At 43.1% G+C, this 14465-nt stretch overlaps 1 protein-coding gene across 9 annotated transcripts in view; it reads left to right on the forward strand.

Moving 5' to 3' along the window:
- TENT4A (terminal nucleotidyltransferase 4A) overlaps positions 1-14465 on the forward strand; it is a 117569-nt gene that overhangs the window by 89671 nt on the left and 13433 nt on the right. For 4 of the 9 annotated variants that reach the window (XR_010598517.1, XR_010598518.1, XM_024109622.3 and 1 more), the window contains exon 11: positions 9521-9679. The exons of 3 other annotated variants lie outside the window; for them this stretch is intronic. Coding sequence is in view for 3 of the 6 variants with exons in the window: in XM_024109622.3 (XP_023965390.3) it covers positions 9521-9679 (159 nt within the window). In the remaining 3 variants the exon portion in view is untranslated. Of the gene's footprint in view, positions 1-8689; positions 8805-8990; positions 9049-9520; positions 9680-14465 lie in introns of all 9 variants that reach the window. 2 more of the 9 variants (XR_010598519.1, XM_065584201.1) reach the window with 1 other exon arrangement.

The following is a 14465-nucleotide window of genomic DNA, read 5'->3' on the forward strand; positions in this document are numbered from 1 at the left end:
TCATTAACTCAGCCATAGATTAGGGGTCTATTTCAGGAATGGGTAAGGTTCTGTGGCCTGCAATTTGCAGGAGGGTGATACTAGATGAACATGATGGTCCCTTCTGACCTTAGAGTCTATGAGAAGTTAACATTGAACAGAAAAAGGAGAATGTGATACATGCATTACCTGTTGTAAAGTTAACAAATTGAGTTCAATTGTACAGCTGTGATATTGGAGTATGGCATCTCTATGCATTTTCTGTTGGCTTTTTCTGGGCTCTGTCTTCACAATAAAACATAATTTACTTGAATTAAAGCATAATAGTTACAGAATATTGTGTAATGCAACAAATTGTAGAAATCCTAAAATTGAGGGGCACTGTTTTCCATGCCTGCAAATCTTTCCTTTTCCTAATATTAAGGTTGTTTACGTATGTTGAATGTCAACAAAAGAGTAAATGAGCTTAACAGCCCACATTCAGAACTGGCAGAAGAGTGTGTGGTGAAATTAAAGGGTATTATACATATTTTTAAAATCTTAGTAGTGGCCAACTTGGCATATTCAGTAAACTTTAGTTTAATCTTGTTAACATTTCCCCCACCAAACAAAGTAAAGGCACTAATCCTCAATGACTGACCAATTTCAGTCCCCTACTTGTTTTAGCCCTGCTACTTTTCAAAGTACCTTTTTCTTACAATAATCCTTCCCATAATTTAAAAAATTCACTTTCAAGCAGAGAAAATGGCCAGTTGCAGTCCTAAATATGAAGGCTTTGTAAAATCTGGGTTTTTTTTTTTAAAAAGCATTTATAATGAAAACTATATAATAAAAATAGCACATGTTCATAAAATCCGTACGTCATAAGCTGCTGTGGATAGAAAAGCTTTCTTGGGTATCTCTCCTTCTCACTTTGCTCAAGTGATGATTAGACAGTGTTATGGCTCCTCATACCAAGTAGGAAAGAGACATGATGGTCTTCATTCATATATCTCATAGAAATGATGCCTCAAAGCATATCTGAAGGCGGAATCCAGTGAAGTGGCTAGTGTACTGAACTAGGAGTGAGGCCACCAAAGTTCTATTCCTGCTTGTCAGTGAACTGTTGTGCAGTTTTGGGCAATTTACTTCACATTGCTGCCTTGTAATACTTAGCTTCCTCTATCAAACACTCTGAGATCTTGGTATGAAAAAAGCTATGTAATAACCAAGTATTAACATATAAACACAAGTGTGCTTGCTTCCTTTCCAGGTTTTTTTTTTTTTTCTTTCTGGGTTGGACGTATGGAGTGCAGCCCTATGCCTCAATTAGCTCCCATTTGGCCTCTCTGACAACTTATCACTCCTGTAAATAAGGGGGGGGAGGGAGGGAGGGGGAAAGTCCAGTTCACAGGGTAATGTGGACAATGGGGAAAGAATGGAGAAGAGCAACAAGGAAAAATCCTTTGATGCAGAGACTTCCTACCTATTCAACCATTAAAAAGGGCCTAGAGGGAATCCATAGGAAAATTCCATTCTCCCCAATATATCTTCTTTTCTGGATCCTGACTTCTCCTTGAAGTGCATACATGAGCTGTACCCTTTTACTGAAAACAGGCAGTCCCGTCTAGTCCACAGGACTCAAGGGCTTGACCATACTCCTTTCACCCTCAGACCAGATTCTTTTTCTCTGGAAGCACAAGCAGCTTGACAGTTCAGCACTGTTGTTTTATACATTGCAATGTTAGCTCTTAAAACTGATTTTTTTGGAGCAGCAACACATGAAATCTCCAATTCCTTTCAAGTGACCAAAATTGCCAGATTTTAGTCCTTTTGGGAAATGAAGCAAGCCAAAGATCAGTTCACCTGCAAGCAGTCCCTTTCAGGAACTGTGACAGCGGGGAGTGTTGCTGTAACTTCTTGACCACAAAAAAACACAATATTGAGGGGATCAGGTTTGGTCTGCATAGCTTGCTTGGGCTTTTGTATTCTTCTACACCATCTGAGACTTCATAAAATGGTAATTTATCCTCCTCTTTTCGGACTCAACAAACAGAATTATCCTTGACAATTTGAGGACTTCTCAGGATTGGGTTCAAAACTACTTGTCTTGTTTACCTTTTAAAGATAAGGCCCAGCAACTCATTCCAGGCTTAACTGGGTATTCAAATAATGTTTCAAGTACTCAAGCATCCTTTCTTTCTCTCATTCTCAACAGGAGGACCTCTGAAGTGCTTAAGAAAAACACTTGTTAACTTTGTCTCCAAATATTAGATGAGGAGTGCTGGGATTCAGGACCCCTTTACTAGGCTATTGGCTAAAACCCAAAAGCAGATTTTAGATAGAAAGTTAGTCTTCTACTGATGACCGTCTCCTTTTGAAAGACAAGGGAATAAAAATCTCCAAAAGCTAAAAATTTCACCAAGTTCTAGTGGCTACTCTGGAAAAAATGAAACCATTTAAATTTGGATAATAACACTGAGACAAGGAAGCAGGAGACACTATTTTTCTGTTTCAAACCATGGGGAGAAAGTGGATGATTGCCATTGAGAAGCCTGCCAGATGATGGCAATAGCTGAACAGACTAACACACAAGGCAACTATCTGTCATCCAAAATTGAAGTTGCCATCCTCCCTTCATTTATCTTTTGAAGAAGTTACTCAGGATAGTGAGACACTCCTACCAAAGAAGATGGCTCACTCAAGCCCATAAGTCTTGCAGGGTACCAGGGTCAAATGACTTTCTTGTCCTACCCAAGGTGGTGGTAGTAGTGGTATCCCTTTCAGAGACATGGTAATTCCTGTTGAGGGCATTCCTTCCCAGAAGGCTATATGCAAAAAGCACCTGAGAAGGGACTTTAAAGCTGCTTTGGTCTGCCAGTGTACGTGATCACAACTGTAAGATCCCAGTACAAAAAACTAAAAAGCCTACACTCCCAAAACCAGGACAAACTCTTTTCTAATTACTGTGTTGGTGGGGGATGAATCTATGGACTACCTGGCCACATCTTGCCAGGCACAAAAGTGTGCTTTTTAAAAAAAAATCATGTTAGCCTGCATCTTAAACAACTGTTAGAGTAGTCAGGTTGGCACTCAGGATCAACTGAGAAGAAATTCAATCACACAATATGATCATGTCTTACATAAGTCACCAAGGAGTCACAAGAAGTTGAAGTCTAAACATTAAAGCAATAGAGATTTTTTTCTCATGGGCTGATGATAGTTGACACAATCCATATAAGAATGGGGACATTGTTTGGCCAGACTGTTTTTGCATTTAGCTGAAAACTTGAAGTGGCCCTTGAAAGAGGAACTGTTTTAGCAGATACCTGGGGAACTAGGCTACCTCAGATTTTCTTGCATTCACAAAAGTGAGATTCTTTTCCCCCAAGGAAAGATGCTCTGACTCACATGTCTATCTGCTGCTTGGGTTTTCTCATCTTCTGCTCAAAGATAGAAAGCTCATTGATCAGAAACCAGGTGCTCCAGCTCTTGTAGATTCTTAGCGTAGATTCTTACTGAATCACCTAATCTTGGGATTGCAACATGTCGCAACTACTTTTTATGTCCCTTTGTTAAACAAAGTCAAAAGTGCAGCCCTGTTTAAGTGTCTTGTAGGTCATGTGGTGGTAGCCTCTGGTAGGGTAGTGTGTTGGTTTGGATCTGCCTATCGTGCTAGAAGTTTGAGAACTCTTCCCTTCAAATTGGTCAGCTAACTCCCTGCACTTCCTTTCCATAAGGATGTGGTTCCTGGTCACAGTTGTTTGAGCAAGAATTTCCAAAATCTCTGTTTCCAGTCTAGATTCTTGCCCCTCATCCTAATATCTGAGTGCTTCTGACACTAATGGGTTTATCTTCACAACTATGTGAGCTTTAGTATAGTCCCATTTTACAGATGAGGAGCTGAGGCAAAGTGGCTTGCCCAAGGTCACACAGGAAGTCTGACAAAGCTGGGAATTGAACCCAGATCTCAGAATAAGGCCGGAAGGGAATCTGTGTAACTCTAGCATCTTAAGTTGAAGACAGTCTTTTTAGATAATAGAAGACTTGAGCCCTACAACATCTTTCATGAGCACAGGGTAGTTCTTCTTACTTCAGAATTCTTTGTTAAAGGTAGATTCTCTTGCTTCTATACTTAATTTGAACAAAAACACGAATATTCCACATGAACATCCACAATGTTATGTTACTTGCTAGATATGAGAAGCAGTGAAAATATACCTTATGAGAGAGCTATATTTTATTAAAACATCTTTATTTTGTTCAACATATCTGGGCTTGAAAATATCCATATTCCATATAATATTCCATAGCTAGCGGAGTCAAGTGGTGTGTCACAAGCCTGTTCAGTGCATTCCAAATGACATAAGACCTCGTTCAACAAACTTAACTGCAGCCTTCTGAGCAGAAAGGGTCTGGACACCACAGAGGAAATCTATTAAGCTACTATCTGGTCATCCCCTAATCCCTAATAAAGTGCTACAGGCTTTACTTTAATTCCTTGCAGAAGCATCCTGAGCAATAAGGTGCTTTAAGCAGTGGTCATGATTAAAGCCTGATAATTTGTTGGTTGTTTTTTCCCTCTGCATACTAATGTTTCTTTTATTACATCCCAAATATATTGGTTTGGGGGAGAAGTCAGGATAAAAGAAAATGAGATGACAAATTTTCATTCCTAGGACCAATCTCTCCTCCAGTCTGCCTTACCCAGTTTAAGTGCTTCAGGAACTTTACAGGTCTCAGCCCATGTATTTAGTTAAGTTGTCAGTGTCTTTTAAAACAATTTCCATGCAGCTTTGGAATAACTATTTTCAGCACAGAGGGTGAAAGTGATGTGAGCAAGCACCAGAATCCCATGGATAATTCTGAATGGCCTCTGAACTGATCTCTCCTCCAATTTGAAATACTCAGGCTATGCCTTCCTGCAAATACCAAAGGGGAAATACTCAGGTTACTTATTTCCCACCCCCCAGGGCTCTAAACTGACTGCTCAGAATCAGTCCTCTCTCATTCATGAAGTACTGTTCCAGAGTCTTGGGCCCCATCTTTCTGCATTGTCTGATTTCTCTGCCTATGTAACATAGGCTATGATAGCCTGAGAGCTCTTCATCTGGTTAGACCCCTCTGGAGCCTATAGGTTTGAGTATTGGCTACCAGTAAGACCCACTGTGATGGTTCTATTTTTGGAAGCTTTGTGTTTCCATAGATTCCCTCTCTCCTATATGTTGTCTGCAGTCTCTTTTGCCTCTCTCAGGAGAGCGGGGCAATCTTTTTGGATTCCTGTAAGCCAAGCAGCTGCCAAAATTTGGGAAACTCCCCTTTTGGCCATGGAATCATAGAATATCAGGGTTGGAAGAGACCTCAGGAGGTCATCTAGTACAACCCCCTGCTCAAAGCAGGACCAATCCCCAACTAAATCATCCCAGCCAGGGCTTTGTCAAGCCTGACCTTAAAAACATCTAAGGAAGGAGATTCCACCACCTCCCTAGGTAACCCAGTCCAGTGGTTCACCACCCTCCTAGTGTAAAAGTTATTAATATCCAACCTAAATCTCCCCTACTGCAACTTGAGACCATTACTCCTTGTTCTGTCATCTGGTACCACTGAGAACAGTCTAGATCCATCCTCTTTGAAACCCCCTTTCAGGTAGTAGAAAGCAGCTATCAAATCCCCCCCTCGTTCTTCTCTTCTGCAGACTAAACAATCCCAGTTCCATCAGCCTCTCCTCATAAGTCATGTGCTCCAGCCCACTAATCATTTTTGTTGCCCTCTGCTGGACTCATTCCAACTTTTCCACATCCTTCTTGAAGTGTGGGGCCCAAATCTGGACACAGTACTCCAGATGAGGCCTCATGAGTGCCGAATAGAGGGGAATGATCACATCCCTCGATCTGCTGGCAATGCCCCTATTTATACAGCCCAAAATGCCATTAGCTTTCTTGGCAATAAGAGCATGCTGTTGACTCATATCCAGCTTCTCATCCACTGTAACCCCTAGGTCGTTTTCTGGAGAACTGCTGCCTAGCCATTCAGTCCCTAGCCTGTAGTAGTGCATCGGATTCTTCCGTCCTAAGTGCAGGACTCTGCACTTGTCCTTGTTGAACCTCATCAGATTTCTTTTGGCCCAATCCTCTAATTTGTCTAGGTCCCTCTGTATCCTATCCCTACCCTCCAGCGTATCTACCACTCCTCCCAGTTTAGTGTCATCTGCAAACTTGCTGAGGGTGCAGTCCATGCCGTCCTGCAGATCATTAATGCAGATATTGAACAAAACCGGCCCCAGGACTGACCCTTGGGGCACGCCGCTTGATACCGGCTGCCAACTAAACATGGAGCCATTGATCACTACCCATTGAGCCCGACGATTTAGCCAGCTTTCTATCCACCTTTATAGTCCATTCATCCAGCCCATACTACTTTAACTTGCCGACAAGAATACTGTGGGAGACAGTATCAAAAGCTTTGCTAAAGTCAAGGAATAACATGTCCACTGCTTTCCCCTCATCCACAGAGCCAGTTATCTCATCATAGAAGGCAATTAGGTTAGTCAGGCAGACTTGCCCTTGATGAATCCATGCTGACTGTTCCTGATGACTTTCCTCTCCTCGAAGTGCATCAGAATTGATTCCTTGAGGACCTGCTCCATGATTTTTCCAGGGACTGAGGTGAGGCTGACTGGCCTGTAGTTCCCTGGATCCTCCTTCTTCCCTTTTTTAAAGATGGGCACTACTTTTTAGCCTTTTTCCAGTCATCCGGGACCTCCCCCAATCGCCATGAGTTTTCAAAGATAACGGCCAATGGCTCTGCAATCACATCCGCTAACTCCTTTAGCATCCTCGGATTCAGCACATCCGGCCCCATGGACTTATGCTCGTCCAGCTTTTCTGGAACTACATATCCTTTTAGTAGCCATTCCGGTATTGCTACTGGCTCTCTCTCTCTCTCTCTTTCTCTCCCTGGTCTCTTATCCCTCAGCGGTTGTCTGACTTCAAAAGGATTTCAAAGGAGTGTTCTAGTCCTGGAACAGTCTGCTATCTGTGTCCACCACTACTCCTACTTGGTGGATTGACTGCCCTGGAATTTTGTTTCAGGTCCTCTCTTTGGAATGATCTGGCACTGACTGCAACAGCACAGAGTTCAAACTCTGCCTATCTTTTTAAGGGCTGCAGGTCCAACAGTGTCCATCCTCCCACCTGCTGCTTCTGCCTCCCTACCTAAATTAGTGTGATTTATGGTAGCTTCTGGTCTTTGCTTGGACTTGTTGTCCATTGAAATTCCCCCACTTCCCAACACACAGCCTCTAACCCAACACCAAAGCTAAGCATTTGGGGGGAGGGGTGTGTGTGAAATTTCAACTACCCATCCATGTAGTCTAGCTGTCTTACCTGTTAGGGTTTTATAGTGCTACAGCACATAGGTTGCATGTTTAAAACTGCCTGGGAATTTCAGACCCTGCATTTGTTGTATGGCAGGTATCCATTACTGTGTCTGATCTGGTAGATAGCCACCTGTGCATTGACTTATCACTAAACTATCTCCCTGTGGAATACAAAGATCTTTCTTCAATGAGTGAATTCCTTCTGCCACTTTGCCTCAAGATGCAATCAGACCAGAAGATATAACTGTTTTCTGTGCCTTCCGAAGTCTGCAACAGTAACTTCTTCCCACTGCTCAGAGGTGCTTGGGGAGTTTCTCTCTTTTTCCTCTCCTTTTTCTGTGGCAGCCCATTAGATAAGTGCTTTGTTCAATACATTCTCATAAAGAGATGACTGTACTCTTGTTCTGGATGTTGATAGGCTTCTCACCTTTATTTCTACACCACCCAATGTTGGGTTTTGAAGGCCTATTTTTATATACCAATCCACCTAGCTCATTGGCACTACCTTGTATTGCCCTGGGATACACTTGACTCAGTTCTGTAAACTTTGCTGATCCCCTTCTGACACAGAATGAAACATAATGGTTAATTCTTACATGGACAGCATTGTCATCCAGGTCCTCTACTGCAGAAATCAAAGGAGAGGATTCTTCACTATCTGGATTATGGAAGTCTCATCATTTGTAGAAGATACATCTCTGACCCGCTTGCATAACTTTCCAGTTGGGAATTCTTTTTAAACAGACTGCTATGGAATTTTTGCCTCCTAGCAAATCATCACACACCAGTCTTCACTTTAGTAAGCATGTCTTGTCAAGAGTGTCTGGCTAATCCTCTTCTCGCTCCAAGAAAATTTGTTAGCATTATACTCCTGGAACATCTGGTTATAAGACTGATTCTTCAGTCCTGGGAACCTTTCAGTTCTTACAACATCCAGGTGAGCTTACAGCTGGATAGTGACCCATGTTAAGAGGGAGTCAACTGCCTTGTTCACTTAGTCTGGTGATAAATTTCATATCGGTGTATCTGTTGCACTTATATTTGTTTTCTCTTTTGAAATGGAGGAAGACTTTTTTCCTGGATGTCAAGTAAGCCCTGAATTAAACCATCTTGCATTAACAATTTTAGAAAAGCTACCTATTCATTCTTTTTGATATTTGTCACGACATCAGTGGATTAAAAATAGTCTTGTGTCCAAATGACTAAAATCTTCTGTAAGGTGCATGACAATTTCTTGGACTCAAAGTAGAAGAATCAATCATTAATATTTGAGACAGCTACCTGATTGTCTCCTCGCATCTTTATCTGATATTAATAGCTGGAACTGTCCTTTTCTGCTTATTTTGTTGGCAGTTAAGTGCTACAAGCACCATAGTAGTAAGACCACCGCCTCTGGCTCAACGCTTGTCTTTAATTGATGTTGGTCATGATGGGAGAAGAGGGCATATGGAAAGCAAATTACTGACAGGTAATTGTCATAGTATTCCTTTCTATCAACCTTAATCCTTCTCTCATCCCCTGGTGCAGTGTCATTGTCTTCCAAAGGAAAGTAGTAGATAAGATTAGAGAACTTTAACCAGAAAGGAAGTGGATGATTTGGTGCTTGTATATTAGTCATGACTGGCAGATCGTCTGTCTCCTTGTTTCTTGGTAGGTGGAGCCCTAACTTTGCTGTTGCTGGGTAGGATGGGAGAAGACTATAACAATTACCAGTGAGTAACTTTTCTGTACAGATAAGTACAAATAATTTGAATTACCAGCAAACTGCTCAATTGTTGGTATAGGATCAGAACTTTAAAATTCCAGTCCCTGTGTATCTACCAATGCTACTCTCCTTGTTTTCTTCTTTCCTACCTTTGTCCCCATGACTTTTAACTTGGGAGAGTGGAGAATTTAATTTCACATATGGCTGTAGTCTGAGCTGAGTGGAAATTGATCTGAGACCATGATTGACAGTTAAACTGTTTTTCTCAATGCAGGTTTTTAGAGTTTACTCTTAAAACTGCTACATAATGTAAGTGTAGCACCAGCGTGTATTTAATTTCACACTGAAATGGCTTTAACCCAGATTTTACAGTATTTACACGATCAGTTACTGAATCATTGCATTTACAGATGCATAGTCTGTGTATACTGTACTTTCTGTAAAGTTGCTTTTCTTTTCCCCTTTTTCTTTGCCAAAAGGATTCTGATACGCCACCTTGCACAACTCCTAATGTTTACCAGTTCAATCTGCAAGCACCGACTCATCTTATGGCCAGTTTACCACCAGCATTGCCTATGCCAAGTGGTAAACCTCAGTCTGCACCTACGAGAACCTTGATAATGGCCGCCAGTAATCAGGTATGAGCCAACTAATTGGAGTAACTTTTTTAATGAGGTAGTATTCAAACCACAAGTATAGGCCATTTGCACTGTGCTGTACTAGTCTGATTTTAAAGAACTCTGAACACCTGTAGGAGCGTTTCATAAAAAGACTCTTTGGGCTTGCTGAAGCTGTTAACAAAAAAGTGCATTTCTAACAGCAAAATGAAAAGAAATTAATCATTTTAAGATGCATCCCAGTACATGTGGCCCATCTTACAACATGCTGTTTGACTCTCATAAGAATAAGACTAAAATGGAAAATGTCAAACTTTTTATTGCTTTATGCAACATCTGGGATTACCTATGAGCTCTCAAATTTTCAAGGTTTATTAACTTCCTGTTTTTAAAAAAAGGAATTTTTCCTCCATACCACCTTTTGTAAACTAGTATTTGGCTTATCTAAAGAACTATGAGTTTTGGTGGTTTGTTCTATCCAGGACTTGTTTGGTGTTCCTGAGAATTTTGGGTCACTACAAGTCTATCTAAACTTCATGTTTTCTGTACTAAGTTTTGGAAGATGACTGCAAAGTTGTATGCTTGTCAACTGTTCTTCCTTCAGGGGGTTATTTGTAAAACACATTCTGGGTAGAACCCTTATCTGTTTCTTGTTTGTATTAAATCTATGCCAAAAATGTAGGTATTGGAATGTAGGAAGACGATCACAATATGTGAAAACATACTATTTCTCCCCTATAGCCCAGTGCCCTCTAGTAAGGAGTAGGAGCTAATAAGAAGCTGAAATGAAGACTGCCCTTCTAATGCTTGCAGTTATGGACTGGTTGACATTTTATAGTTATGGGTTGTGTTGAAAGCTGGTTGAGTGGTTGAGAGAGGAATCTGAAACTGCTGCAGAGTGGTGAACTGCAGGGGTAGTATATTTGTCTGTGTAGTTTTCCTTTTCAAGGAAGAAGGGTGTTCTCTTCCCCCTCCCCCCCACTTGGTTTTTGTTAGACTCTGAAACCTGGTCTCAGTTACAGGCCACATTAGATATAGTGTTTCTTGACTCTCTAGAAGGGATGAGAGGTCTGCTGTGTGTGGAATTTTTATGGTCGGACAATAACTTTATCAGGGTTGAGGACATTAATTGGGTTCATCTTGACAGTTCAGGTTTGTATTTCATGGCCCTGGTGTGTAATATATCTTGGTCTGGTATGACTCCGGTGGGAAGATGGCCTATGTGTTATGCTTTCAAGTCTACTTGTGCACCCAGTTATGCCACAGCTGTGATGTTTATGGCCCTTCAGTGGCCATGACATGGTGACAGAGCTGACATCACTGTGATAGCTTGGAGATTTGGAAGAGCATAACGAGTCTGTAGTAATTACACTGAAATTATTTCCTTCAAATGGCGGGTGACCTAATGAGTACACCTGCTTGGCAGTGATGTGTGTAGGAGGTATTCTGTAGATTAGACAGCTGCAGATATCTCTGTGAAATTGATCATTGCCCTCATAGCTCAAATGTGAAAGTTGTGCATAGTTGCACATTTCCCAAAGTAAATGTAGTGATCCAGTTTCTTTCAAACACATTCCAGATTGAACAACTGCCAAATTACCATCTTTTCTTGAGCCTGTTTTTGTCAGTTTCTTGAAAGATTCTGCTGGCAGTCCCTAGACTTTGCCTTGATTCTGGAATGCCCAAGAGTTATTCTCAATTAAATGACTTTTGCTTTTTGGTCTCACATGGCAGTAATTAGATCACATTCTTCGAGTGGTGTCCCTGTAGACGCTCCACTTCAGGTATGCATTCACCTCTCTAGCCCTTGATCAGAGATTTTCCATTAGCAGTGTCAGTTCAGCTCATGCATGTGCTCTTTATAACCTTGTGTTGCACACTGAGTGTAGAGAGGGCTGTGTGGGCGAATAGCTCTGTTCTCTACCACCTTGGCCTGAGGTGGAGCTCTATCATGTCAGCCTTGTGCATGCCTTAGCATGTTTTGCAGTTGTTCTGTAATTAGTTCAGTGTTTCTAGTTCAGTGTTTGTATAGAATTAGTTAGATAGTAGTGAGAGGTTTTGGATTTTTCCTTCTTCCTTTTTTCTCCTCTTTTTCCTAGGGAGCTTAGTTGGCCTGGCTGGGCATGCCTGGCTTGCCAATTTTCAAATGCTGCCTCTTTTCAGGAGGCTAACCTGGTCAGCAATGGACATTCTGTGTATCCATTGCTTGGGAGGGCCCATATCTCCCAAAAGTGTAACTTTTTTTGCCTGGCTGTCAAATCTAGGGCATGGACGAATCAGGAGACCAAATTGAAGCGTCTGATGATAGAGTGCTCACTTTGACCAGCTAGGTTAGGAGACCTGCCAGTACATCTGGCAGTTGGCTGATTTAGTGCCCTTTCAACCTCAGCAAAGGTCTCCCCTAAGATGGGGAGGACTTCAGAAGGCTCCAGAGAAGAGGAGCTCTATCTTCTACCACAAGGAACCACCTCCAAAAAGCTCCTGATCTCCCTCCAAGTCTATGATGTTGGAGGCCTCGATCTGGCAACTTGGTACCATGGAGGTGAAGGACTTTTCTTCCGGTACCAGCCAAGATCCCAGAGTATTTCAGAGAAGCAAGCTCCAGCAGACCCCCAGTAATGTCTGTGAAGGACAGGAAAGCCTAGGACATACATTCCTCTAGAAAGGTAACATCTAAATCAGACTTATCAATGCCTTTGCTTGCACTTGTCTCTGTCAACACCAGCAAAATCGAAGTGCGAAATACCTTCGTACCTGGCACGTACACGCTCCAGATCATTGATACCATTCACTTCAACTGCTGAGTTAGTATCAATCTGTTGAGTACTGCAGGAATTCCGCAACTCCAGAGACACTTCAGTGTTAGATGAGTAAGGCCCTGTAACAGGGTGCTGGCTAGGAGAAACAAGCCAGGCCCCTGTTAGCCCTGTTCCAGAGGAATAAGGGTATTAGTTGGGCTGGCAGAAGGGCCACACCCTAATTACCAGAGTGGATCCACCTGCAGGCCTGGGTAGCCAGCCTGCCCTATAAAGCTGGCTAAGAGACAGGAAGCAGGGGAGACGGGAAAGGGAGGAGTGTGGGCTCTAGATCCCTGCTGGCTGGGAAGCTAGTAGTCTTCCAGAGTGTTGGTCTCTGTAAATACCTGTAAATAATAGGTGGTGGGAACGGACACAAACAATAAAAGGACATGGGTGCTGCACTTCAGCTGCTCTCTGACTGCGTTTGTGGAGGGGCCGGGAGCAGGCGCTGCTATAGGCCCTATAAAATTCACAGTCCATTTTGGTCAGTTTCACAGTCATAAGATTTAAAAAATCGAAATGTCATGATTTCAGCTATTTAAATATGAAATTTCACAGTGGTGTGTGTGTGTGTGGGGGGGGGGGGGTTGCAAGATTATTGATGGGTGGGGGTTTTCAGTACTGCTACCCTTACTTCTGCACTGCTGCTGGTGGCGGCGCTGCCTTCAGAGCTGGGCAGCTGGAGAGCAGCGGCTGCTGGCCAGGATCCCAGCTCTGAAGGCAGTGCCACCGCCAGCAACAGCACAGAAGTAAGGATGGCATGGTATGGGATTGCTACCCTTACTTCTGTCCTGCTGCTGGTAGGGCAACTCCTTCAGAGCTGGGCGCCCAGCCGATAGCCGCCACTCTCCAGCCTCCCAGCTCTTAAGGCAGTGTAGAAATAAGGGTAGCAATATTGCAACCCCCTAAAATAACCTTGCAACCCGCCCCCGCAGCTCCCTTTTGGGTCAGGACCCCCAATTTGAGAAACGCTGGTCTCCCCTGTGAAATCTGTATAGTATAGGGCAGGGATCAGCAACCTTTGGCACGCAGCTTGTCAGGTTAAGCACCCTGGTGGGCCGGGCCGGTTTGTTTACCTGCCGCATCCGCAGGTTCGGCTGATCGCGGTTCCCACTGGCCGCGGTTCGCTGCTCCAGGCCAATGGGGGCGGCGGGAAGCGGCGGCCAGCACATCCCAGTGGGAGGTGCGATCAGCCAAACCTCTGGACGCAGCAGGTAAACAAACCGGCCTGGCCCGCCAGGGTGCTTATCCTGGCAAGCCGCGTGCCAAAGGTTGCCAATCCCTGGTATAGGGTAAAATCTCACAAAAGACCAGATTTAATGGGGGGCGGGTGACCAGATTTTACTGTCTGTGAGTTGTTTTTTTTATTGACATGAATTTGGTAGGACTCTATAGATGAGTCATAATCCCCACTGCTTATGGGTACTGAATGATTCTTGGTGCCGAGACCCCTGTTTCCAGATTACCATTGCGTCCCTGTAGCACAAGATTCTCTGCCATTTTCTCTTCCCCTCCTCCATTGAATGACTTCTGCATTCTCCTCAGTGTCCTCCAATAAATCATCTCGTTATCAGTGTGGGGTTCCTCACACATCATTACAGGAACCCATACTTGTACAAGGATCCTCATACACATTAGGGATGGTAGGATCCTTTGTTCTCATCTCTGGACTAGGCAATTGTGCGTCCACTATAATTAATGGCTGATGATTTTTGGCAATTCCAGGACCTGACACTCTCCAAATATCTCTTGAGGAGGTTAAAGACTCCCAACGCAGGCTCTTGGACATTCTGCAGTTGGCAACATACCCGCTTTGCACTACCCATTAATGAAGTGCTCCTGGAGCCACCAAAGATTGTGTGGCAAACTCCCACCAACAACTTATAAATGGGTGGATGAGAAATATTATGTTCACCCCTGGGACTCAGAATTTTTGTTTTTGCACCCCTAGCTTAATTCCCTGTTGGTGGATGTTGTAAACAAGTGGGGTAAACAGCATTATTCCAGGT

Source organism: Chrysemys picta, chromosome 2, assembly GCF_011386835.1.
Source record: "Chrysemys picta bellii isolate R12L10 chromosome 2, ASM1138683v2, whole genome shotgun sequence".
NCBI classification, from domain to species: domain Eukaryota; kingdom Metazoa; phylum Chordata; order Testudines; family Emydidae; genus Chrysemys; species Chrysemys picta.